General features: G+C 36.7%; 1 protein-coding gene across 2 annotated transcripts in view; it reads left to right on the plus strand.

The window, feature by feature from the left end:
* Positions 1-24740, plus strand: part of RPS6KA5 (ribosomal protein S6 kinase A5) — an 84447-nt gene extending 59707 nt beyond the window's left edge. For both annotated transcript variants that reach the window (XM_082058499.1, XM_082058500.1), the window contains 10 exons: positions 3953-4103; positions 5501-5662; positions 6921-7046; positions 7778-7911; positions 11108-11201; positions 13459-13629; positions 16890-17081; positions 17714-17873; positions 18850-19013; positions 19985-24740. In XM_082058499.1, coding sequence (XP_081914625.1) covers positions 3953-4103; positions 5501-5662; positions 6921-7046; positions 7778-7911; positions 11108-11201; positions 13459-13629; positions 16890-17081; positions 17714-17873; positions 18850-19013; positions 19985-20224 — 1594 coding nt within the window. In that variant the 3' untranslated portion in view covers positions 20225-24740. The remainder of the gene's footprint in view (positions 1-3952; positions 4104-5500; positions 5663-6920; positions 7047-7777; positions 7912-11107; positions 11202-13458; positions 13630-16889; positions 17082-17713; positions 17874-18849; positions 19014-19984) is intronic.
* Positions 24741-24882: the final 142 nt, after the last annotated feature.

Raw genomic sequence — 24882 nt, forward strand, 5'->3', positions numbered from 1 at the left:
GATTAGGAGAAGCAGAAAATACGACAGTCGTCCTTCAGCACCTCTGACCACATTTGCCACTTGGAATGCTTAATTCTTCCTGCTTACTTCTGTCACTGTTATTGGACCACATCAACATGAGATGGACAAGAGGGGGGGAGGTGATTCCAAAAAGGAAAGGAAGGTTGATGCTGAAGGCTGTAGCTTCTTTTCAGAAGCACAGATGTCCCGGGAAGGACTTGGGACACATGCAGCTTCCTTCCTCTGGACACTTTATGGGCTACTGTTACAGCCTTGAATGACTTATCTTCAGTACAACACTTCACTAGTGCTGCACTCATAAAGCCAGACTCTCTTCACTTGATCAATAGTCTTCACCAATATCTGTTCTCCCACATGTTGATCCCATATGGTCTTTCATCTCTGGCAGCTTGCTTTCCATCCTCAGTAATGTGTATGCAGCTTCACATACTTGAATTCTGTTATAATTGTAAGTAGTTCCTGGAACTTCTAAAGAAATTAGCTTCATTCTTCACTACTTACATAGTGTGGTTCTCTGAATTCAGAGCACTGTTAATATTTTGTAGTATCGGTTCACCTCAGAGGTATTTCTGAATGGATGCCACTGGCATGTGTAAATGCAGATCACATGGAGTCTGCTTGTACAGCACGGCAAAATGCTGCCTTCTCTGCAGTGGGCTCTAGGAGGGTTAACAGATGGAAGATATCCCTCAGTATGATCATAGCGTGCTTTTGATGTCGCTAAATACCACTTCATTGTTAATTCTGTCTGTAAAAAGAAAGAATTTAAAACAATAATCTTGGCAAAAGGCAGAAATTACTGGTGCTGTTGCTACAGAAGTTTTCCATTAGGTAAAATACAGTATTGTGCTGAACTATCATTGGCAAAATATGCATGCTAGTCGTTTGACAGCTATAATCTGTCAAATAGGGGATTGCTTCCTCCAATATTTTAGGGAGTGATTTCTACCCAAAGAGCAGAATGTCAAGTAATATGAAAAGTTAGTTTATAAACCTGTCTCAGTGTCAGCTGGGACACTCTGCTCAGTTACCACATCAATGATGTCACCGATTGCAGTTTCCAGGCTGACTGAAGACATGCCATATGTCACTGAAAATTTGCAATTAGAGGGATGAGGTTTACTAGTGTTGTTACTATTGTTCTTCTGGCTGAGAATTTTCTGATAACTTCGCAGTGCAGAGTTCTATAAAAGACTTCCCACTGTTTATGTTCGTTTCACTCTCTTTTTCTTATGTGAAGGTTTGTATTTGCATCAGCAGCCTGAAAAACAGGCAAGAATCTTATTGCTAGCACTTAGCAGCATCAGTACTACAGAGACTGATCTTCTGAGGCTACACACAGAAATCGTGTTTATTTTTTTCTATTACCAATGCCACATATCATCCCAATTCAGCATCTTTTTTCAGAGACATTTTCAAATTTTTATCTGACTTGGCCATCTGTAATCTCTAACATTTTTCAGACTGGAGAATGCTCTAAAATCTGCCTTTTGGATTTTAAGGACATCCCAGAGTCTTAATCCTATTTGCTTTAGAAATCAATTTTAAAATATACTGACTTAAGTTTTTATTTTCCCCTTCTGAGAGCCCAAAGACAACTTGTCTCTAGAAAGAGACCTATACTTCTCCACCAGTCCTACGGCGTGAGAATCCTCTTGTTCAGTAATGTTTAAATTTAGCATTAACATCTCTTATTAAGAAATCATTTGCCAATATTGTGCTTTCTTTTGCTTTTCTGTAAATTGAAGTGTGTACAGAAGCTGAAGACAAGGCTTATGATTGCTGTTACTTCTCCTCGCAGAGTGGCTGTGATTTAGATTTATTTATTTAGATTTATTGGCAGATCATTCTTACATCATTTGAAGATGCTATATCTTAAATCTCAGACTGTATTTTCCCAACTCATTTCAGTGTTACTTAAACAAAGAGGTTAGCTTACTTTGTCTTTTCATTTACTTGAAATTGAATACTACATTAGTAGTTAGTAGGGATATGTGCATATTAAACTTGTTTTTGTCCTTCCACACTGGCAGGACAGGATTGTGTAGGAAACAATACGTTTGCATCTATTTTTGGAGTAATCCAAGAAGTTACGTATTTCAGGATAAAAAATTTCCCATGGGATAGCTGTCTCTAAGGATGTGTCATGCAGTAACTTTAAAAAAAATTTAGAAATGTCCTGCAGTGATCAACTTAAGCTCAGAGGGATATAGCTATTGAGATTTTAGTGGTGTCACAACCTCATGTAATTTCAGTGGCACAGTCTCTCAAAGCTTCAAAATCTGTGTTTAGCGGAGGTATTCTGTCCTTCTTCTATATCATGCTTCCTGAAGACACAACAGTGAGAATATGTATATCAATATAGAGACACTGAGTTGCAACATGAGGAAGCAATGTGCCCTTGTGGCAAAGGCAGCAGATGGTGTCCTGGGCTGCACTGGACAAGGGAGTTTATCCTTTCTCTCTACTGAGTGATTGGGAGGCCACGGCTGGAGTATTGGGTCCAGTTCTCGCCTCCCCAGTACAAGAGAGACATGGACATATATGAGAGAGGGTCCAGCAAAGTTGCCCTTAAGAAGATTAAGGTACCGAAGCACAAGAGGAAAGGCTGAGAGAGCTTGGACTGTTCCACCTGGAGAAGGGAAGGCTTGGGGGGATCTGATCAATGTGGACAAACACCTGAAGGGAGGGTACAGAGAAGCGGGAGCCGGGCTCTTTTCAGTGGTGCCCAGTGACAGACCAGAGGCGATGGGCACAAACTGAAACACAGGAGCTTCCCTCTGAACATCAGGAAACATTTTTATTTTGATGGTGACAGAGCACTGATGCGGTTTGTCCAGGGAGGTGGTGGAGTGTCCCTCCTTGGAGTCATTCAAAAGGCTTCTGGACGTGGTTGTGGCAGCTGGCTGTAGGTGACTATGTTTGAGCAGGGGAGTTGGACCAGGTGACCTCCAGTGGTCCCTTCCAACCTCAACCATCCTGTGATTCTGTATGCTAAAGGATTTTGTGTGTGTTTAACCTGTTGATGTGTCTTTGATATGTGTTGTCCCTGTGTGCATTCTCCATTTTCCTTCAGAATCGGGAGATTCAATATCTACATTTGGAATAACTGAAGGAAAGCTTGCCTTCCTCTTTATATAAAAACTGTGGGACCTACACATATAAAAGATAGGTATTGAAATGTGATTCTACTTAGGCTTCCAAGATGCTGAACTTCCACTAGCTTTGTTTGATACCTCCTAGTTCTTGTATTGAAAGAGCCAGTGAGGTCCCTATCCCCTTTCTCTTTACCATTTCTCATTTCGAGGGGAACATTATGCCCAGTCCCCTTAAGTCCCCCTTTCACTAAGCTGGTATTCCTGGCCTCTTTTGTAGATCTTCATGTGAAACACGTTCTATATTTCTGATTAATCTTGTTACTCTTCTCTAAAACATTTCCAGTTATAGTGCCTTCCTTTGAGAGCGCTGCACACAATATACAAGGCAAACCTCAAATGGCCCAAGTTAGTGTTTGTTTTTTTTCTCTCTTTGTTTTCTAACTTTGGAATTGTTTTTTTTAGGGGGTTTATTTTGAGAGCTATTAAGCATCAAGGTGATGTCTTTGTGGAGCTATCTGTTGTAGCCATGAGATTTCTTTTGAATAGTGATGGTAAGCTTAGTATGTATGAAATGAGGGTTGTTTTTCTTTGGTGGATTAAGTTACAGAATTTATATCCTATGGAAGTTGTGCTTTATGACTTCATTTCCTCAAACCTGTCTTTATTATAAAACAGACAAACAAGTTGGTCTCACATTTGTCATCCTTCTGTCTTTGGGTGCAATAGAAGTTTAAGAGAAATGTTAAACACTACTAGCAGTATAGTAGCTCTTTGATTTAACACTCAACACATTAAGTAATTACCAAATGATTGTTATTTTGTTTGTTTTACAGGAGGATATTGAAAAGTGAGCCACCTTATCCACAAGAAATGAGTGCACTGTCTAAGGATATAATTCAACGTCTCTTGATGAAAGACCCCAAGAAGAGGCTAGGTTGTGGTCCCACTGATGCTGATGAAATCAAACAGCATCCCTTTTTCCAGGTAAAACAAACAACAAAACTCCCCAGATACCACTTACTCTACGTTAGTTCCTTTGAAATCCAAGTCTAAAGAAACTCAGTTGTTTGTTAACAGAATAGCTTAGAGGCTTGTTAGCTGCATGAATAATTGCATTGAAGTTAGTATATATATATCCATGTGCTTATGTAAACGGATTTTGTGCATACTGCAAGAAGGGTAGATTTTTAATGTATTCTGTCTGTTTCTAGCAGTAACTTGAAGCAGCCAAAAGATAAGCTACTTAAACCAGAAGGCTTAATGGAAAACACTTAGATTATATGTTGTGTTCGTTTTTTTTTTAAAGAAAGTTTACCACTAACACTATTTATAAAATTTGAATATTGATAAAATTCACCATTAGTGATAAATGCCTCTTCTGTATTTTCCTTTGCCTAATTAGATCTTTAGTCTTGTTTAGCGGATTTTAATTCTGTTCAGATTTCAGCGAATTAACATTTGGTGTCAAACAATGATGAAGATTGGATTTGTGAACAACATCTGTACTGTTCCATCCATTGCAATTAAAATTGTGTGCTTACTTTGAGAAAACTAAGTATGTATTTCCGGTGCTTCTGAAGTTTGTTTTTTTTTTTTTTAATTAGTTTAAGTTTTGGAGTATTTAAAGCTGGTAGTATAAATTAGACCTTTGATATAAATATTTTCAATGTAGTTATTGTAACATTGAGCATGGGCAATACCTTGTGTTTTTAACTAATGAGTTTCTTCTCATCCCTTCTGTATTTCCTTCTCTTGTAAGACAGTGTGACAGAGAAGAGTTAAACTTCCTTTATTCATTGTTTGTTTTGGAAGTTATGTTTTTTTCCTCATATAAAACTTTCTAATCTTGAATTCGTTTCATTTCCACTATTTTATAATGATAAGGGAATTTTCTCAGAACTACTGTATCTCTGCTTCCTACTTCTAGCCATGCATTTAAGTAAGAATCCAGGGGCATTATGCTCTCAGGGCCCTGGAAGCTGAGATCAGTAATGAAGCACAGAGATCAGCAATGAAAAGCTGAAGATACAGCATGCATGCAGTACAGCTTGCAAAAATATAAATGTTGTTTCTTCTGAAATAGAGGAAGACAATTAAGGGCTGTCACACTAATTGTTTGGCTTATCTCCACTGTGAAATTTCCTTTTTTTTTTTTTTTTTTTTTTTTTAAAAAACTAGATTCTGTCCACTTACAAAGAAGTATGATTCTTCCTGCCTTTACCTAAGCAAATTAGTAGGGCATAATCTGAATGCTTTTCATCTGCCTGTGAAAAATAGCAAATGGAGTTAGGGCTGTTTGTTTCTGGACAAGTGTCTCTTTCCAATATCTGTTTCTGTTAAATTTTCATGTGATTCAAACGTTTTTCCTATTTTTGGTTTAGAATATGAATTGGGATGATTTAGCTGCCAAAAAAGTACCAGCTCCATTTAAACCAGTAATCAGAGATGAGTTGGATGTCAGTAATTTTGCAGAAGAGTTTACAGAAATGGATCCAACATATTCTCCTGCAGCAACCCCTGAGACTTCAGAAAGAATATTTCAGGTATTTTAAGAATTCACATTAATTTTAAAAAATCATTTATTGAACAATTCCACAGTGTAGCGAGCTTTTCTCTTTCCTGCTTTCTAAGTTTTTGGGAACTAACTATGTAATTTCCAATCCCCGGTCCCAGGACGGTTCAGCAAGTGAAAAATGAGAAAGGTGGAAAGAGTCCTACTGCAAACATAAAATTCCATGTCTCTCCATTCCCAGCTGAATGTCCTACCTGCTGGGCTAAAGTCAGTCTGTCCTTTAGTGACTCTTCATACCTTGAGGGTTTTGTTATCTTGACTCAGCAGCCTGGGCTACCCTTTTCGACAACAGTAGTGTAGTTTGCCCATGTCCTCATTGTGCTCTAGTTGAGATATTCCTTTGGGAAGTGGGAGCTAACTGCAGAGTTGAAAGTAGGTCTTCCACATCTTGTAGGAGTGCTCTGATTACCAGACTGCTAGATACAGATCAGTAACAAAGCTTTTCTTACCATCTTCTCCGTGCTATTAGAGGATGATCCCTTCCTGGGTTGCACAGTCTGGATGTCAAATGGGCAGAAGCAGCTCATGTGCAGTCAATGTGGTACCAAAGCTGCGGAGGTGAACAGCAGCTCAGATTGCTTTCTCTCTTCCCCTTCCTTGTGCTTTGTTGTTTTTTATTTGTCTTTTTGGGCAGCTTGATGCTTAGTGTACAGGAATATAGCATCATATTTTGGAAGTTGTTAGATTTGTAGTGACCGTAGCAAGCAATTTATGCATGCCATAATACAGTCTGATTCATCCTGCAGTGGTAGTCACAGCTGTTCTTTTTATGGTACTCAAACTGAGCACATCATTAATATGAAGCTTATTTTGTTTTGCCATTTAAAAATTATTTGATGCTTACATCACAATATAAAAACTAATTCATGCCTTAGCTTAAAGGTGTTCTGGGAAGCTAGCTAGTTTGAAATATGAGCCTTTATCACTACTGCAAAACAATTGGAGCTGAACCAGACTTCTAGCTTTATTTACCAGAATTTTTGTATTATTGTTTTATCTATAACTGTGGAGAATCATGTATTAATAACTAATTCCAGGAAGATATCTGTTCACATTCAACAGAGTAATATCTACCCATCAATAAGCCAGTTACGGTTTCTGTGTTATGTTACGAAAATGCTGATTTCTTTGAAAAATTCTCCTGAAACTTGTCATGTTTTGTATGCAGTATGTCAGTTTGTGTGCAACAATTTCAAGCCATGCCCTTTTCTGTTGTCTTAATGTCATAGGGATATTCTTTCGTTGCACCTTCTATTTTGTTTAAACGCAATGCAGCTACAGTAGATCCTCTTCAGTTTTATATGGGGGATGAACGACCTGGAACTACAACTATTGCCAGAAGTGCTATGATGAAGGTAATAATAATATCAAGAGCTGAATTAATTTGGTTAACTTGGAACTGCATATAACTTTCAAAGCAGCAGTCACAAGCTAGGTTACAGGTCATGAAATAGTCATCACTGATTTATCTGTTCTCTGTAATGGCTCCTCAGCTGATCCAAACATATAATTTGCATGTGGTACTATTAAGAAATCATTGAAGTTTAATCTGAAAATGAGATGATTGTCTAGTTTTCCAGAAGGCTAAAGTATAGAAGTAATAGTAATTTGACTCCTGATAGTTCTTATTCAGCTAACTGTTGTAGATACTTTTGAAGCTACTTTAATTATATCCGAATTTTTTCTATGAGGTATTTGCCCAAAAGTATGCATAGTTGTGTGAAGCCTTATAAGAACACATGCTATTGTGATGTCTTCAAATGAGCACATAGTTTTGTGGATAAATGTATGTACAGCCATCTTTAATCCTGTTTGTCTGAATATTTGGTATCTTAAGCTATTGTAGTAGTAATGATTTATTTAGTGATTATGTTTGTTTAATGTAATGTAAGATTTATTCTTGTATTGTTAGAAAAAAGTTTAAGCATTTTATTAAATAGAAGTTAAGATTATATTTTTTCAAAAAAGAGAGCTCTGTTGCAGTTTTAAATGTAGATGAAAAATTCTCATGAAACTTTACTCTTTGTCTTTGACTGTGTATAGTAAAAGTATTCTGCAGAACTAAATACAGACAGTTTCCTAACAGGACTCTCCATTTTATCATCATTATGAACTGGATCTGAAAGAGAAACCATTGGGAGAAGGAAGTTTTTCCATTTGTCGAAAGTGCTTACACAAGAAAACTAGCCAAGAGTATGCAGTAAAAATAATTAGCAAAAGGTATAAATATTCTGTAAGACAATAAATATATTTTCTGTGCTTACTGTCACCCATGGATTAGAATAATGTTCACTACATTTTTGAAGTGGAAAAATAACTTTAAAATAATTTCCTATTTGAAGAATCTACAGAAACTTACAGTAACCTTATGACCTTTAAAAGATTTTGAGAATCTTTTGAAACAAAATGTTTTTCTTGTTGGGGAACACACAAGAAGCAGCTTAAGAGTACTTTTCTGGTTCCTAGTTGTATTCTACCTGAAATTCCCCTAATTTTGCTCCTAACCAGGGTAAGGTATAAGGCCCTCTTATCTTTAGACCTAAGAGAACTGAAGGTAGGCTTGTGCTAGCTGACTTTCCTAAGCAGCCCAGTTGATTGCCTAGGATATTCCTTTATAAAGGATCTGTAGCATGAGTTGCCTCAGATCCAATTAAGTGTGTGTGTGTGTGTGTGTGTGTGTGTGTGTGTGTGTGTGTGTGTGTGTGTGTGTGTGTGTAAAATCGATTTAGCCTATGGAGTTGTTAAGTTGCATCTTGTTTCCTGGATATTCTGGAGAGAACACCACGATGGAGGCAGCTCCCTTGCTTTGTACGTGGGGACCATCTGGTCCTCTTCCAGAATAGGTACCCCTGGCAGCATCTGCCTAGAGAAAAATAAAGACAAGGGATTCTTTGAGGGATGTATGGATTTTCAACTTCATTTTGCAGTGTTCATTAGTAACTATGTCCCTAGTGTGTTGTAGAATGCTGTCAGGAAAGGGAAAGTGTAAATATTCTGCTATCAGAATGGTAGTTCACAGTGATCCCTCCTACCAAGACATTTGGCTGTACCTCTGTTTTTCTAGACTCTAGAAGTAACTGTCCGCCAGACTGAAGTGCTTCATCACATGCTTTTTGGATAGGAAATGTTCAAGAATAAGACACCTAAATATAGGTGTCTGAGTCAGTTTTCTGAGGTCTGCTACGAGGCCTACTCAAAACTGTTAGTGGAGCCTACAGAGTGACTTGAGTGACCAGGCAGTAGCAGTGGGATACAGCAACTTGAACATAGGCATCTACCTAGTGCCATTTTAGCATCTATTGGCATCCTGTCTGTCCTCCAATTCCCTTCAGTTTTGTGACTCCTACCTTTATGTAGATGTCTTCATGGCTCATGTCTTCCAGGCTCTCCTATGTTTAGGCCACTGAATCCCACTCTAGGTCTGCATTTTACAGTGAACTAGTTCACCCCGTAAGATGCATTAACTAGAATTTCACTCATTATAATGAGACCTTATGCAGGTTGTATGCAGTAGACACCTACCTTGGCTATTTTAACCTGGAAATCTCTGCCTTGTGTCTACATTCAAAATTTCTGTGGTGCATGCAGAGCTGCAGATCAATACTCTCATCTCATGTTAAGCTAATGGATTTCTTGTTTCTGGATAACAGTGAGCAAACTAGTATTGACTTTTCCCATAGAGCTAAACTTTTAGTAATTATGTCCCTAAATGATATTACTCACAAATTCTTTTGCTCTTTCTCCTTCGTCTTGGTGGACCAGGCTAAATGAAGGTAAGAAGTGGTCTGTATACAGAGATGTTTTTAGGATCGCAGGCTGTGAGCAGACTCTGAGCATGTTTGTGTAGTATTTAGAGGCAGCAGTAAACCCACACTCTGAGTGGCTGGACACACACCAGCCTTGAATAAGAAACTGGTTAAACTGTAAATAATATTGCTCTGAAGACCACATTAATAACTCTTGCTAAAACAAAAAGGATAATAGATTTCTAGTAACTTCTTTGCCTCAAAGTCAGGAAGTCTTTCACTCCTACCCATGAAAGGTGCCAAAAAAGTGAATCCTACACCTAGGCAAACTTTCTCATGGTACTTGAGGTGAAAGCTCAGATCAAGAGTTCCTCTGTGGTGTTGCTTTGTTCGTAGTGCTGAGCCTGCCTCCATCCAACAATTCGAGGTTTATCTGTGTGTCTGAAGGCCAGTGAAACAGTGAAGTCCTGTAAACTTGCTTGAGTGACTGTTTTAGAGCTTCCCATTTGTTTCTCATGGTATTGTTTGTTTAAAATCCAAGATGGTAACTATTTCTAGAGGGGAAATTCTCAGAAAAGCCTGTGCACGAATTTCAAAGGTTTATGTTCATGATACTGAACCTTTTTCACCTGTTTCCTAGGTCCACCTTCTCCTGATAGTAGTTTATAGGGGAAAGACTATTTGAGTCAGGTTTTTTAATTTCTTAAGGAACTGAAATCACTTTCAGTTTAAACAAAATCATCAGGAGAGATGCAGGTAGAACAGCTTAGTTTACTTGTTGATTATATGAAGCCTGCAGAAAAAAAGAATTCTCTTGCACAAAATTCTCATCACAATTCTGGTCCTAATTAGGGAAAAAAAAATGCAACCAAAAATGAAGAACACATGTGGTGAGAGAAATTCTGCCATTCTCTCTAAGTCAGTACAGGATTAGCCTTTCTTGGACAGAGTTTTGGCAAAAAATTTCAGGCATTATTTGCCCAAAATAAATCAACATACGCATTTAGCGGAAAATAAAATGTTCTGCTCTGTCCTCATTCATGTAGTTTTTATAGTGTTCACTCTGCTCACTTATTTCGGCTATGGATTTCAGTACATAAAAGAGAATTTATGTGATGATTTCTGCTCTGGAGTTAGTCTCTTCTTGCCTCTTCCATTTTGGACTTTTACAATGGCCCGTTTAGGATTTCATTTATATAACATAGTCCATATATAGATGATGTTACTTTTCTAGTAGGAGCTCACTATTCCCATCCAGCTTTGGAAATATTTGTCTCCTATAAGAATGGAAAAGGTTTGGGCCAATAATTTTAGTCTTCAACATAAAGCTGAAGTAACAAGTATTTATAGGAACAGAGGTGAAGTCAAATTGCCCTGAACTTAGGGAAAGGTTTGTTTTACATATAAACTATTCTGTAATATCATTTCAGATTTTGCTGTAGCAAGTTGCAGGTGCATCAAAAACATTGTTTGATTTGCGTGTGGTTTTTTGATGTCCTAACTTGGAGAGTTTTGCTCAGCTCACTTTGAATATACTTTAATTGTTTTCAGTGTTAATATTCAATATTAAAAAAATCTGGATTGCAAGCAATTAAAAAAATAGGTGTAATGCTTTGAATGTGCAATTTGCTCAGTAAAATTGGTACAAAATGACTGCTCAATTTTTCCAGAATGGAAGCCAACACCCAGAGAGAAATAACAGCTCTGAAACTCTGCGAAGCACATCCGAATGTCGTGAAGTTACATGAAGTTTTCCATGACCAGGTATTTTGAAGAAACTGTAATCAGCATTTGCCGTGTGTTTTCCCAAGAAGTTTTAGGAGTTATGCATAATGTTACTGGGGAAGCAACTGTTTTTCATAGGACTTTTGTCCAGTCAGTATAGAAGTTCTGCATTCAAGGGAACTTGCAGTTACTCTAGCAAATCGAAGAAGTATTTGGAAGAATTAAGAGTTCTGTTTCTGTCCTGGGTCTACTTTGTTAATCATCTTACAATATATTCATTGTGGTGTTTCCATATCTGTGATACTGAGGTAGCTAGTCATCTTGGAGTTGTCATAAATCTTAAAATAATATTTGTGAAATAATTTGGAAATCTTGCATGTGAAGGTTACATATCTTGCATTTTTTGCTTACACGTTAGTAACTTAAAGGAGATAACCAAATAGCTTGCTGAATTACTAGATATGAAAGCAGAGCCTCTATTTGAAAATATACTGAAATCAGTTTAGGGTTTATTTAGATACCTTAGTTGTCTTTTTCTTAGTGTAATGCAAGCTCCACAGCCTGTAACAAGCCATAATTTGATCTAACTTGGAGGCTGGCCCTGGTTTGGACTGGGGGTTTGGACCAGATGTCCTGCAGAGGTCTCTTCCATCCTAAGCTACTCTGTGATTCTAGCCTATGATTTTGTAGTGGAACGTGGGCTTTCTTGCCTTTCCATGTATCCCAGTCTATCCCCATCATGCTGTTTGTACAAGGACCAGCAGAGTGCTCACGTGGAACACTTCTAAAATGAGCAGAGGATGAAAAATCTGTACTGTAGTTTTTAATGACAGGGAAGCCTTTTTTTTGCATTTATATACAGTATGAGTACATGTGTACAGGACACTCTTTTCCCTTTCCTTTGAGTAAAATGACTGTACTCAGGAATATCTAAAAAAATAAGTTCTTCACATTGCTCTTCAACTGAGCAGGCTCCTCTCAACCAGCCAAACCATGGCGTTTTTAGTTGCTCCTGGTAGCTCCCAGGTGTTATCTTCCACATTACTCATGCACAATATTCTTAAGACCAGAACTGATAAAAATTTTCTAGTTTTGACATTTCTGCGGTTTGTCTTAAAAAGAACGAAGTTTCACTTTTTAACTTGTTCTGATACTGGTCTGATCAAATTGTTCATTAGTGATCTGACCATAAAGTATTGGGTTGCAGTATTTTTTGGTGAGCCAGACGCTTTCTAGCAGAGAAAAGACTCTTCATCCTTTCCGACTTTCCTGTCATCTATTCCCAAGACAAAAAGAAAGTTTTTCAGTATAGGATATCTGACAAGCACTGCTGGCAAGGTGACTAATAGACACCTTGTTTGTACTAAGGGTTACTTCTGTCTTTCTGCATGGTTCTGCTTCTTGATATCTAAATACCATGCACCTTCTGTTTCTGACTATTTATTTGAATTTCATTTTTTGACCTCTTCCCAAAACTTATTTTCTTTGCCTGCAAATATTACTTTTGTTACTGTCATTCAGGGAAGGAAATGCTAGAAGCCATCATGTGCCTACATCAATTTCCTGTTGAGAATGCTAACCTCACTTTCCTGTCCTGAGAAGTCTGCTGCTTGTTCAATAGCAAGACATTTGAATTGCCATTGATTGTGTGCTAATGTCTTACAATCAAAGAATTCACTACTTATTTTCTTGAAAAGAACAACAATCTAAACAACCATTACTTTCTTAATTTAAAAAAAATACTCTTTAATATTTGGGAAGATGTCTATTGTGATTGTAATGATAGAGTTGCTTTGACTACTGTTCCGCAGGCCATGAAATCAGAAGAAATTCTCAGTAATCTTTGATTTCACAGTAAAGTTACAGGGTGCTTTTAAAGGATTTGGTAACATTGAATGGCTAACTCCCTATGCATGTTAATAGAAATGTGTCTCTGCATCAGGACAGGCTTAAACATCAAAAGTCTAGCTTTTTCCAGCTTTATTTTTTTAGTCTAAAGAAAGGCATTTAATTTCTCTACAAATTAATCCATTTGCATGGAGGCATAGTGGTTTTGTAAATAAATATGGGTGAACGTGGGGACATCATCAACATTATTTAGTCTCAGTGAGACTGACGGGAAAAATGTCATCTGATATGCAATTTGGTGCTGCTTGTTGACTTTCCAAATTGCTATGAGCAGCAGTTTTATTTCTTCAAACTTTAAGAACCTATCAGAACAGCACCTAGCTCCTGAATGAATGTTGGTTTGTAATGTTACATTTCTAACTTGCCATATTTTTCTTTATTGTTTCAGCTTCACACATTTCTAGTAATGGAATTGCTGAAAGGAGGAGAATTGCTTGAACGCATTCAGAAAAAGAAACATTTCAGTGAGACTGAAGCCAGTCATATTATGCGCAGACTTGTTTCAGCAGTGAGCCATATGCACGATGTAGGAGTAGTCCACAGAGATCTGAAACCTGAGGTACAGTGACTTGCTTATATGTGTTTAGACATTAAGTGATTAAAAATCTGGAATGTGACATATTTCTCCAGCTTTTATTACAGATTTTTCTACTTGTATATTTTTCAATAAAATGTTATCACTTAGCAAATTCTGTAGATACTCTCTTCACAAGTTAAAGTAACTTTTAGGAAACGTTTTTAATTTTGTAAGCAATTTAAACTCTTGACTTGTTCAAAAACATTCTTCTCCTTCTTGGGGACAGTTTTTACTAGTGGTTAAGTATATATTTATTGTATGAAATGGTTCACAAGCAGAGCTAGGTTGCTTGGGTACTTTGCCACTACATTTCTACCTTTTGTTTGATCTTGATTCCCTCAGCAGAACTTCTTTTGGGGGTAGCTGTGATGCCCTTGTACTGTCTTCTCTCCCAATTAAACACAAAATGAACCATAAGCTAATGCAGCCAGCTAATCAAGATGTGACTTGAGCTCAGTGAGTTTAGTAGTTTCCCAAAAGAAGCAATGTATTTAATATGTATCTTTCAATAATTACTTGTTCAGGTATTTTTATTATGCAGCAACATCTTGCCTTCCAGACAATTCAGTTTACTATGTTAAGGGTGACCCCTGGCTTTGTTCTGCTTCCTGGAGCCAATAGAGCCCAAGAACAGTGTGGATAGGTATTAGTTCATCCAGTAAGGATGTTATATTGTGTCGGTGATTACAGTCATAATCCCTCAGGAAACAGCTATTCCTTTTGTACCTGGAGTTTAAAATGATCTACCATTCCTACCAATGTTTCATCCTTTTGTAACATACCTTCTGGTATATTACAAACTTAGTTCTTTTATATTAATTCCAGTTCAACAGGTAAAGAAATCAGCTAGGTGTTGGTATTAAACTGGTTTTGAAAATCAGTCCGAAATATATGTGCTTGAAAACATCTCTGCACTGGAGTCTCTGTTCAAATTAAACAATTTTATAAAGAAGGGCTGTTGTGAAATTCTAAGGTGTCAGTTGAAAATGTGACTTTCGCAAAAAGTTTCTCTGCTGAAATCTTAAAGGAAAAAACCCAACTTTTGAAAGAAGTCGTTATTCAAAGGCCAAAACCCAGAAATCCTTTCTCTTTTCCTATTCTCATCATTTTAGTCTTATTACCATCTTGAATATAAAGGGCAGATTCTAGAAAGCAGTGCTTCAGCTGCATGGTGAAAGAGGCAGTCTTCAATTCCACATCATGTTCAAGAACAGAAGCCTGGAAAGTCCCAGTAATGAAGGGTTAGCAGACAGCTTGCAGAATGTGTTGCCTCCACAAGGTTGGACTTAAGCAGCCTGTCTCCTTCCTGCTTGTTGTTTTGAAAGTTACTATTTTAGGTTCAGACATGAACTTAGCATGGGATATGCAGGCTTCCCAATATAGATGTGGTTCGTTCATCTTTCTGTAAAAAGATACAATAGGAAATTTTGTTGCTTTGCTAACAATTCCAGGCAGATTTATTTGATGTTCAACTTTGACATCTAATGCTTACTGATAAGTCTATTTTAAAAAAATATGGCTGGTTACAAGTCACTAAGGATGAGGCTTTTAATTGTTGCATGGACTGTAAGGCTCTTCTGTTTCAGCAACAGTGATTAGATCACATATATTGTTCTGCAAAATAGAGCATAAGTACTCCATAGAAAATAGAAAATTCACAGAAATAAAGAATTTGTGCAGCATATTTGACCATTTGGAGCTTCGCAGTAGAGGATTTGACGACTGTTTCTGTGAAGTGGTTATTAACTGGGTTCTAAAGATATTAGAAAAAACATACCAATGTTGATAATGTTGTTTCTATATCCTTAAAATACATGTGGAATATAGCTTTAAGTATGGATTTGTGTGAAACACACTTCATTTACCTATTCAACAAAGTAGTCTGAACCCAACTTAGGACATTTGGACTGCAGCTTTCTTTCTGTACAAAACCAATTTTATTTTTGTCATAAGAAGGGATATATTTTCAAACCGATGTTACTGCAGTTATTTATTTACTTGTTGGCTATGTAACATCACCATAGGAAAAAAAAAGGCAATTGTATTAATCACCTATCCTTACTGTATTAATATTTTTGCTGAAATTAGGCTTCCTTCGGATCCATTTTGCACAACATTTTAATATGGAAAACTGACTTTTCTGGTTGTGCACTGAGCTATAGCACCAGTACAGAATGCAAAAATACTGGTTTGTATCAGCTATTCTCTTTTGTCCATAATGAATGCTCTCAAGTTCTCCTTATTGATCTGCTTGCAGTCTAGCAATCATTTTTCCCCTTCTTAATGAGTTTGACTTTAATTTCGTGTTGAGTCATTCACCTTTTGTATTACAAAATCACATAGGACTATAGGATTTCTAATGTTGAGACATTTTCTAGCATTGCATAGATTAAACAGCAAAGGCAACAGCGAAATTCTACTCTCCTCTCTTCTCTCAGCAGTTCAAGCGGGGAGTAGCAATATTTTATAATTCATCTTGGCCTCAGCCAGTTCTCCTAAGACTTAGCTTCACTCTTGTATCTTTCCTGACAAATATAAACACCCAGGGAGAAGAAGAACAGGTTGTCTTAAATCTTCTTCCAAACTGATAAAAGCTTGTCTGTCTTCAAGTCTGAGATGCCACATTCCAGTCTGCAAGGCTGGAATTCTCAGGGGCTGCTGCACCGAAGTTTCTTTAACTTGGTGTAAGGAGTAGGCCCGTGGTTCGAGGTTGGACTCCTGCGTTGACCTTCAGTGCTTGAACGCTGTTGGTCCCAGGTCTCTTCCAGAAAACATCTGTACTGACTTCGAGATCCACGCCAGACGGCAGTCAGGACAGTGCTGAGCTATGCGTGCGCTTTCTTGTCCTCCATCCTCACTTTCAAATTATTCTTTTGCCTGATTGTGCTCATGGCAACCTGGCTTCAGTGTGTTACCACTGGAGGACCAGAGACTCTTCAGCGTTCCCCGAATTGTTTTCCCCTCTGTTCTCTGCTGAATACCCGTTCTCATTATTGATCTCAGACAGAACTGTCCTGCCTTGCAGATATACAGGAGGTGGGTAAACACAGCACATTTTCTTAAATCCCAGAGTACTGTTAGTTCTACTTTTCCATTTTTTTCCCCACTATCTCTCAGTTCTACTTTTCTCTAGATTATGGGAAGTTTTCTGTAATAATAAATGTAGGGAATAAAACAAACTATTAAGTATTCTAACCCATTTTCTACCCAGTGCTGGTATTGATTTTGTCTTTGCTTTTCAGAATTTGTTGTTTACAGATGAAACTGATAATTCAGAAATAAAAATAATTGATTTTGGCTTTGCTCGTTTAAAACCACCTGATAATCAGCCTCTTAAGACTCCATGTTTTACTCTTCATTATGCTGCCCCAGAGCTCTTGAATCACAATGGTTATGACGAATCTTGTGATCTTTGGAGTTTGGGAGTCATTTTGGTGAGTGATGGAGGGTTTTATTGCAACTTTATTGTATGTGTTTACTTTTTGTTCAAATGCAAAGGATTTGATGCATTTTCAGACTTGAATTGGGTAGAAGCTGAATTCAAGTGAGGTAAAAATACTGCTGCCTAAATCATAGGTTTAAAGACAGATGTTTTCCAGGGGTGGAGAATGATTTTTTTCTAAGCAGTAAATTAAATTCAACACTTCTGGGAATAGAAAAAAAAAAAAAACTTGATACAGTCGTATTAAAAAAAAAAAATAAAATATATATATATATAATATTATCGGGGGATTTTACAGGCATCCATGTAATCTTCTTACATTATCAATTCAGAGAATGAATCTGCATTCTGATTTACAGAAAATTAATTTCAGTAGATATAAACTGGGTAGAAATACCATTGTGTTTTGTTTGTAGTTTCATGAAACATACAAATGTTTTTTCTAACAAGGACTCCAGAGGAAGTCTTGGCATATTTTAAATTTTATGTAGCCTTGAAGTTATGCCAGTCCAAGTTTTAGTGCATAGTGCTGGTGAAGCAAACAGCAGCACTCCATATTTATTATAGTAATAGGATTGTCAATAAATATGCTGTTTGTTAATGCTACTTTTGTTCTTGTGACAGTACACAATGCTGTCAGGACAGGTACCATTTCAGTCTCAAGACAAAAGTTTAACGTGTACCAGTGCTTTGGAAATTATGAAGAAAATTAAAAAGGGAGAATTTTCCTTTGAAGGAGAAGCTTGGAAAAATGTTTCTGAAGAGGCTAAAGAGTTAATTCAGGGTATGTATTTGCAAATATTTCACGTGCCTTGTATTTTTATTTCAAAAGATAAAATGTAGAGGGCTATACAGTATCTGAATGTTGTGATAAGCATCAGAGTGCTTAACCTAACAGAGTAGAATCTGCAGCTTGAGCTCTGTACTGACCTCTAATTCAAGTTATGGGTAAAGGTGGACACATCAGAACCGCATTACAAATTGCTTGTACTCCTAGCAGAGAGCTTTCTAGTGTAGTGAGATGCTCATAGAAGATTAGCAGGGTTAGAAGTAGCTGAAGAACTTCAGAAACAGTGAAGTCACTCTTTTAAAACATATTTAAGAGCAAAGTTTTTCTTTTATGTTGTTGTTGCTTTTGTAAAAACACCAGGTTATAAGATAAACATTTTAAAAGCTGAGCTTTTGCATAAAATAATTACTATCATCTTTTCCTTGGACTGTTTTTGAATGTATTTCTGAGCCACTTAATTCACATTTGCCATGCTTTGACTCCCCTTAAGCTTTTGACCATCTAATTATATTTTCAGGATGATGTAGACACCAATCTTAATTGTACTAAGATGGAATTCTGAGTTTCTGTAGAAGCCAGCTTATAAGGAATTTTTCTGCCAAAATGTAGGCATCTCCAGATTCAGATTTCAGTGGATCAGGCAGAGAATCTGAGACTTACTCTTTTGAACTTTGTCCTAGATAGTTTTTAAGTGGAGATATCATTTGGTACTTCTGAGTTTATGGAAAAGAGATGTGAGTTATCAAACAGTTAAATAGCAATTTCTTTCATTTAGTGATTCTTCTGGAGAGGATGATAGTATAACATTGTGTGAGCCTTATCTAGGATGAATATCAGCATACCTAGGATAAATATTGTCAGGACTTACTTACCAAAGCAATGTATGAGATTTTATTAAAAATAATTGAATTTTCTATTAAAAGAAGATAAATAGCTCACGATTTAAGTGAATGTAATGTGCTTCTATCAGGACTTCTAACAGTGGATCCAAACAAAAGAATTAAAATGTCGAGCCTGAGATACAACGAATGGCTTCAGGATGGCAGCCAGCTGTCATCCAACCCTCTCATGACTCCTGATAACTTAGGCTCTTCAGGAGCTGCGGTGCACACATACGTCAAAGCCACTTTTCATGTAAGTTCCAAGAGCTCTTATGTCGTGCTAATTATGTAATATGTTGATCTAGATTTTTGTATGTTTCCTTTTAATTAAAAAGATGTAAATATTTATCCTTATAATTCAGTGATTGCTTATAGCTGCAATTTTTTTTCTCCGTACCTAACATCTATGATTGAAAACATGAATGATGGGGCAAGAATAAATTTGTTGAAGATGTTTATGCTAATGGCATTCCGAGGACTGAGAGACAGCTATTCATGAAATAGCTATTATAAATATTCTGCTTCTTAGAGAAAGCTATTAAAAGGCCTTCAAACTTTATAAAAAAGAGAAGAAACTTTTTATTTAAGTAACTGACATTTTGTCCTTATTGTTTCAAAATTGAGATGAAATTTCTAGAACGTATCGAGTTCATGTTTTTAATATAATGGAAACTTTTTTAATGGACTTGCTTGTCTACCATTGTATGTTTACAAAAAACATTTGAACTTCAACTGTATTGTACAAACATAGTGTTGATTCTCTTGATCCCTTCTGCAGAGAATATACTGAAATCGAGCAGATTTGTGCCAAAATACTTGCAGATGCTTATTACCAAGAAGAGAGGTATTAGTAAGTAAGAGGAGCTGGTACTTGAAGAGGTCCTGATAATGCAACATAATTTGGGTTGAAAGAAGAACTGTAATTTAACTTAGTTTCTGAAAACATAGTCTTAAGTAAGTTTAAGGCTTAATAAAAAATATTTCTAAGTGAAAAAGAACAAGGAAGAGAAGATGCCAATTAATAATGCTATATAGTGGCTCTTAAATGCCACTAAGTGTAAAGGCTAGTGAAGTTGTTACAGCTACAAGTAAGAATTAGTAGGGATCTGTCAAGAGATTACAGTTTACCTTATGACTTACCATAGAACATTCTCAATAAGCTATGAGCCATAAAATGTTTTAAACCTCTTGAAAAGCTTAGAATTACCTTTTATTTTTAAACAGGCCTTTAACAAGTACAAAAGGGAAGGATTTTGTCTCCAGAATGTTGACAAGGCACCTCTTGCAAAGAGAAGGAAAATGAAAAAAACAAGTACAAGCACAGAGACACGTAGCAGCTCCAGTGAAAGTTCACATTCTTCTTCCTCTCATTCTCACGGTAAAACTACACCTACAAAGACACTGCAGCCAACAAACCCTGCGGACAGCAATAACCCAGAAACCATCTTCCAATTCTCTGACTGAAAAGCAGAGAATATCCTGTCTTGAAGATTTAAGTGGTTATAAACTTGGTAGTACCTGTATTGTCGTCTCGCACCCTTGTTCTCTGTAGCTTACAGGCTACAGGAATGTCTGTCGCTTTAAAAATGTATTTCAATCATAACTTTTTAGCTTTATATTTTGGAACATTTCTTTTTAGCGTTAAGTTTGGTATCACTGGATATGGTATAATACTATTATACAACCAACATTATACTCTCTTAGGGCTAAATTACTAGTGTGCAGTCAAGCTCAAGGTAAGGAGCTATGCTGCTCGTGGTACAGCGTGGAGGAAGACTGTTTCGCAGTGTCAGAATCTTCTTCGCGGTTTCTTCCCCACTGTTCAAAGAAAGGAAAGCTTTCTAACACATACAGAACTATTGGATCTTCTGGTTTTACCCAGCTGCATGAAGAATGTCATAGAATTTGATTCGTCATGTGTGTAAGGAATCATTGGTACAATGCACCAAAGCGGTATAGTATTTTAAGGCCTTTTAAATTTGTGGTCATGTTCTCTTCAATTTATTTGAATTTTAAGAGAAATTGAAATTTCATATTGAATGCTTCGGCAAATGATCACATGTTAAAATATCTAAAGAATTAATTATAATTTATGTTTTCTTTTTATATTTACACAATAACTTGAAAATACGAAGATTTTTTTGAAGATGCAAGAACTCCAGTTTCAACATTTGTTATTATAGGGTCCATACCAAATGTATACCAAGTTATTTGAATTTTGCATCGTGCAAATACGGCAGTTTAATAGTAACTGTAAAATATTAGGATGTATGTTTTCTTTTTTGCACTTTATAACATCGAAAGGAGATGTTTTCTAATAAAGTGCACTCAGATCTCTTTTCCTACAAGGTGCTGAGCACTGTTTTACTGGGTTGAATGACCTGAAATCCACCGTATTTGGTGGTTGTGGTTGTTGTGAAGGAGAATTCTGTACTTTGCGGGAGTGAATCCCTGTATATTACCCACTGTTTTCATTCCTTACTTTAAACTGCAAAGCTCTTTCTATCTTGCTTATACATTGTATATAACAAATACTAGACCTGGGCACCTTGTGTAGTGTAGATGTTAACAACTTATGCACTGGGAATACTAAAGGGAAATTATATCAAACACTGTGCTTCACAACTTGTTCACTGTGGTGTTCTACAGTGAAGTATTTCCTACTGTGATAGTATAGTATGTACATAACTGTTTGGAATCATAAATGTGACTTACAGAAACATCAGCATAAACTTTTAAATCAGCATATTTTATAAATTTATGGAGAGCTCTTTTATTGCTCGTATTCTCAATGACTAGGGGTAACTTAAGTGCTAAAGCTGACTCCAGTTTTGCAAATGCTTACATCTGTAAGTTCCCACTGAGGTCAGAGACTCCTTGTGTAAAGTTAATCCTATGCCTAAATTTGTGTGATGGAAGACTAATTGACTAAGGGATTTTATTAAGAGCTTGCTGTATCCTAAAGTAACCTCCAAACCCTATGCAAAAAAAGTTGTAGGAATTGTTTATATCAGTGATTTTATTTATAGACTTGTATCAGATATCAGTATTGACAAATACAATACATCCATGTTTACAGGGATCATGTGTATCAAAACAAGGCTTTGAAGCCCAACATGTTTGTTCTGTGTTTCTTTAATATTAATAATGGCATTCTGAGGTTTTGGAATTGCTCATGTGAAATAGTTTACTATTTTCTTGATGTGAATGTCAACAGTAATTGCAGCATTAATTTCAGGTTGATGTGAATATTGAGATTTGCACTGTTTATGTAGAAGTAGTATATTTAAAGATCAGTATATGTAATAATAACACAACCAATTTTAAGTGGCTGATGTTAAAATATTGAAAAGTAATTGTCAGTGTAATATATTCAGGTTTGCTTTCTGAATGCTCTCTTTGGAAGTAATCTCAATAGTCAACATGGCTCATTTGTAAAAGAATACTGTCCCTCTCCCCAATAAACTTGGTGTAAATACAACAAACAATCCACCATTAATACTTGTTATGCAGACAGTACTAGTAAATTCGGAGGCTGGAGAACAGGTTACTTGTAAAGTTTGCACTTTGAGGAGTTTTTGGAATTTGTTGTCTTCAGGACAACAGAACAGCAGTTTTTGGTTTGATTTTGTCTAAGTGTAAGGAACTTTTGGATAGCAGGTAGATTTGGAGTATTGTGACCCAGCTGAAATAACTTCTTATTAGGATCACAGTACAGTTATTTCCCTGTTGGGAAATTAAAACTGGTGCTTGACAAACTGATAAAACAACAAAAAAAGAATGCACAAGATGCTAAATGCTAGAGGTAATGTCAGAGGTTTTTTTCACATAGGTTTTGAGACTGTTGTGAGACTAAGATTATTAGAATACATCACTTGTATCAAAGACGAGTTTTATAGATGAATGTTTCTGTGTCCTCCTTGTGCTCTAACAGTAGTTATTAAAGAAAAATCTAAAACCAGGGTAATTCTTTTTGTCAGGGGTAGGTACATTTAGGTGTCGCCTTGCGTTTGCTTTGAATCAGTTACCTGAGGTAGCTGAAATGTTTATCACCTCTGACTTTGTGCCGCCTCCAGGCAACAACTCTTGAGGAGGTGTGTTTGACACTAAGCTGTCTGAATTTTTGGATTACCATCTTTACATAAGCAGCTGCTGATCTCCATTTACGTTAGTAAAACTGAATTGCAAACTAGGCAGCTCAAGAGCGGGTTCACTTCTTGATCAGACGTCCCTGCAGGAGAATAATTACTCTTGGCAGAACTGTGTTGTCTCAGCTTCACCTATTGCCCAGCCTTGCACTCTAGGTCATACAAAGACCATGGGCCAAGTTTTTCACAACTGTTTCAAATCTGAAGTGTACAAGCCAGTCTTCATTAGTACTATAAATACTTCATATTGCCTTGGTAAAGAGGTGTTAAACTGTAAGTTATGTTTATACTCAGATTAAGTTTCCTTCACAGTGCTGCTATGCATCAAGCAACTTTAATGTCTAGTAATGGTATCTCTCTACTGTCAGAAATGTAATGCAGTCTGCAACATTGTGGGCAGGTTTGTTTGAAAAATCGAATTTCTTATCAGTAAAGATTTCAATAACTAGTGTGGCTATTAATCTAATCTTTAAAGTACTCGATATTCTGTAAAGCGATTTCTTTGTAATACTTTTAGAAACATAAATATTAGTAATTAAGAAATAATTCTGCTAAAGGATTTAAAGGAATACAAAGGAAGTAACATGACTTATACTGTTCCTCTGACTAAGTGAAATTTCTACGCTTTTATATAAGTAAAAGCAGCTGAAATATTTATTGTTTCTTAATAGAAGGGACAGTGCATTTGGCATATGTATTGTTTACTGCCGTGAGAAACGCTTTACTAAAATGCTTTACTAAACAGTTTGGGGTAGGTAACATAAAAATACCTTATTGCATCAGCAGGGATTGAGACTTTGAGTTGGCATTGCTGATGTATGTATTTTCTCAGCCCTTTTCCATGGCTCCTTTTCTGAACAACATAATGACACATGCACAACCATGTTCCCTAGTGCTCATCCAGGAACAGAACAAATTCTTGGTAGAAAATATACACAGAATGATGATGTGTGTTTATTGGTTGTGATGAAGTGTTGCACAAGTGTCTTACATTTTTAATATGTGCATGTATTATGTGCATGTATGTAGATACATGCTGTATTGCATGTCAACTTACAGTAATATGCCTTGTTTAAGAGAACCTGTACTTAAAGAGTTCTTGACTCACACAGATTCAGAGGACCAGACAAGGGGGCTACCACAGAAGAAGGTGGTTATGGGAAGCCAGAGATGAGAGGCTTCTGGGAAAATGATTTCAGGGGTAAATTTCTCCCCTTGCTATCTCCATGTGTATTTATTATTTGCTGACACCAGATTGCAAACTTTCTTGCCAGTTACCCAGCATAAACACATTTCCTAACTCTGCAGGTCTGTGAGTATCTGTGTGTGTCTACACACATATGTGTATCTTTATGTGACATTTTGGTCTTCAGTTGTAATTTTTTGTTATTCCCCAAATATCGTTTCAGGTGTTTTTACCAAGCTGGTGGTCTTGATTCTTTTTTCCCCATATGTGACAGTCTTTCTCAGCACTGATTTTTACGTTGTGAAACATGACATTGCCTTCGGTTGAGGTAGTTGACTGAATATTCTGGATTGAGAGAACAGGAAATGACGTGGCTGTGTCTGCTGTAAAGAGATAAAAGTTCTTTGATCTTTGTCTGCCTGTGAGAAACACTTCTCAATTTACTCCTTTGACCCATAGGGCACTGGATTCTGTAAAAAGTAAGAAATGCAGAGCTGTTGGCTAGCTCTCGCCTGCCATCCCACATTTTTATATATCCCTTGTTCAATAGATTCTGGATGTTCAGAACACCTGTGTTGAAAAGAAAACTGAGGATGATTCCTGTAGTCTGCACTCATAAATAAAGTGATGCTTTCAATTACATAGACCAGCTGGAGCAGTCTTGTTTGTTGTGCCCAGAAGCAAGAGCGGAGAAATGTAAGATGCCTGCAATAATGTAAATTTGAAGAAGACCCATGTATTTTGACTGAATTCATGTTCTGCGTGTTGGAAAGGGAAGCCTGCATCTG

This window comes from Streptopelia decaocto (genome assembly GCF_964273445.1).
Source record: "Streptopelia decaocto genome assembly, chromosome: 7".
NCBI classification, from domain to species: domain Eukaryota; kingdom Metazoa; phylum Chordata; class Aves; order Columbiformes; family Columbidae; genus Streptopelia; species Streptopelia decaocto.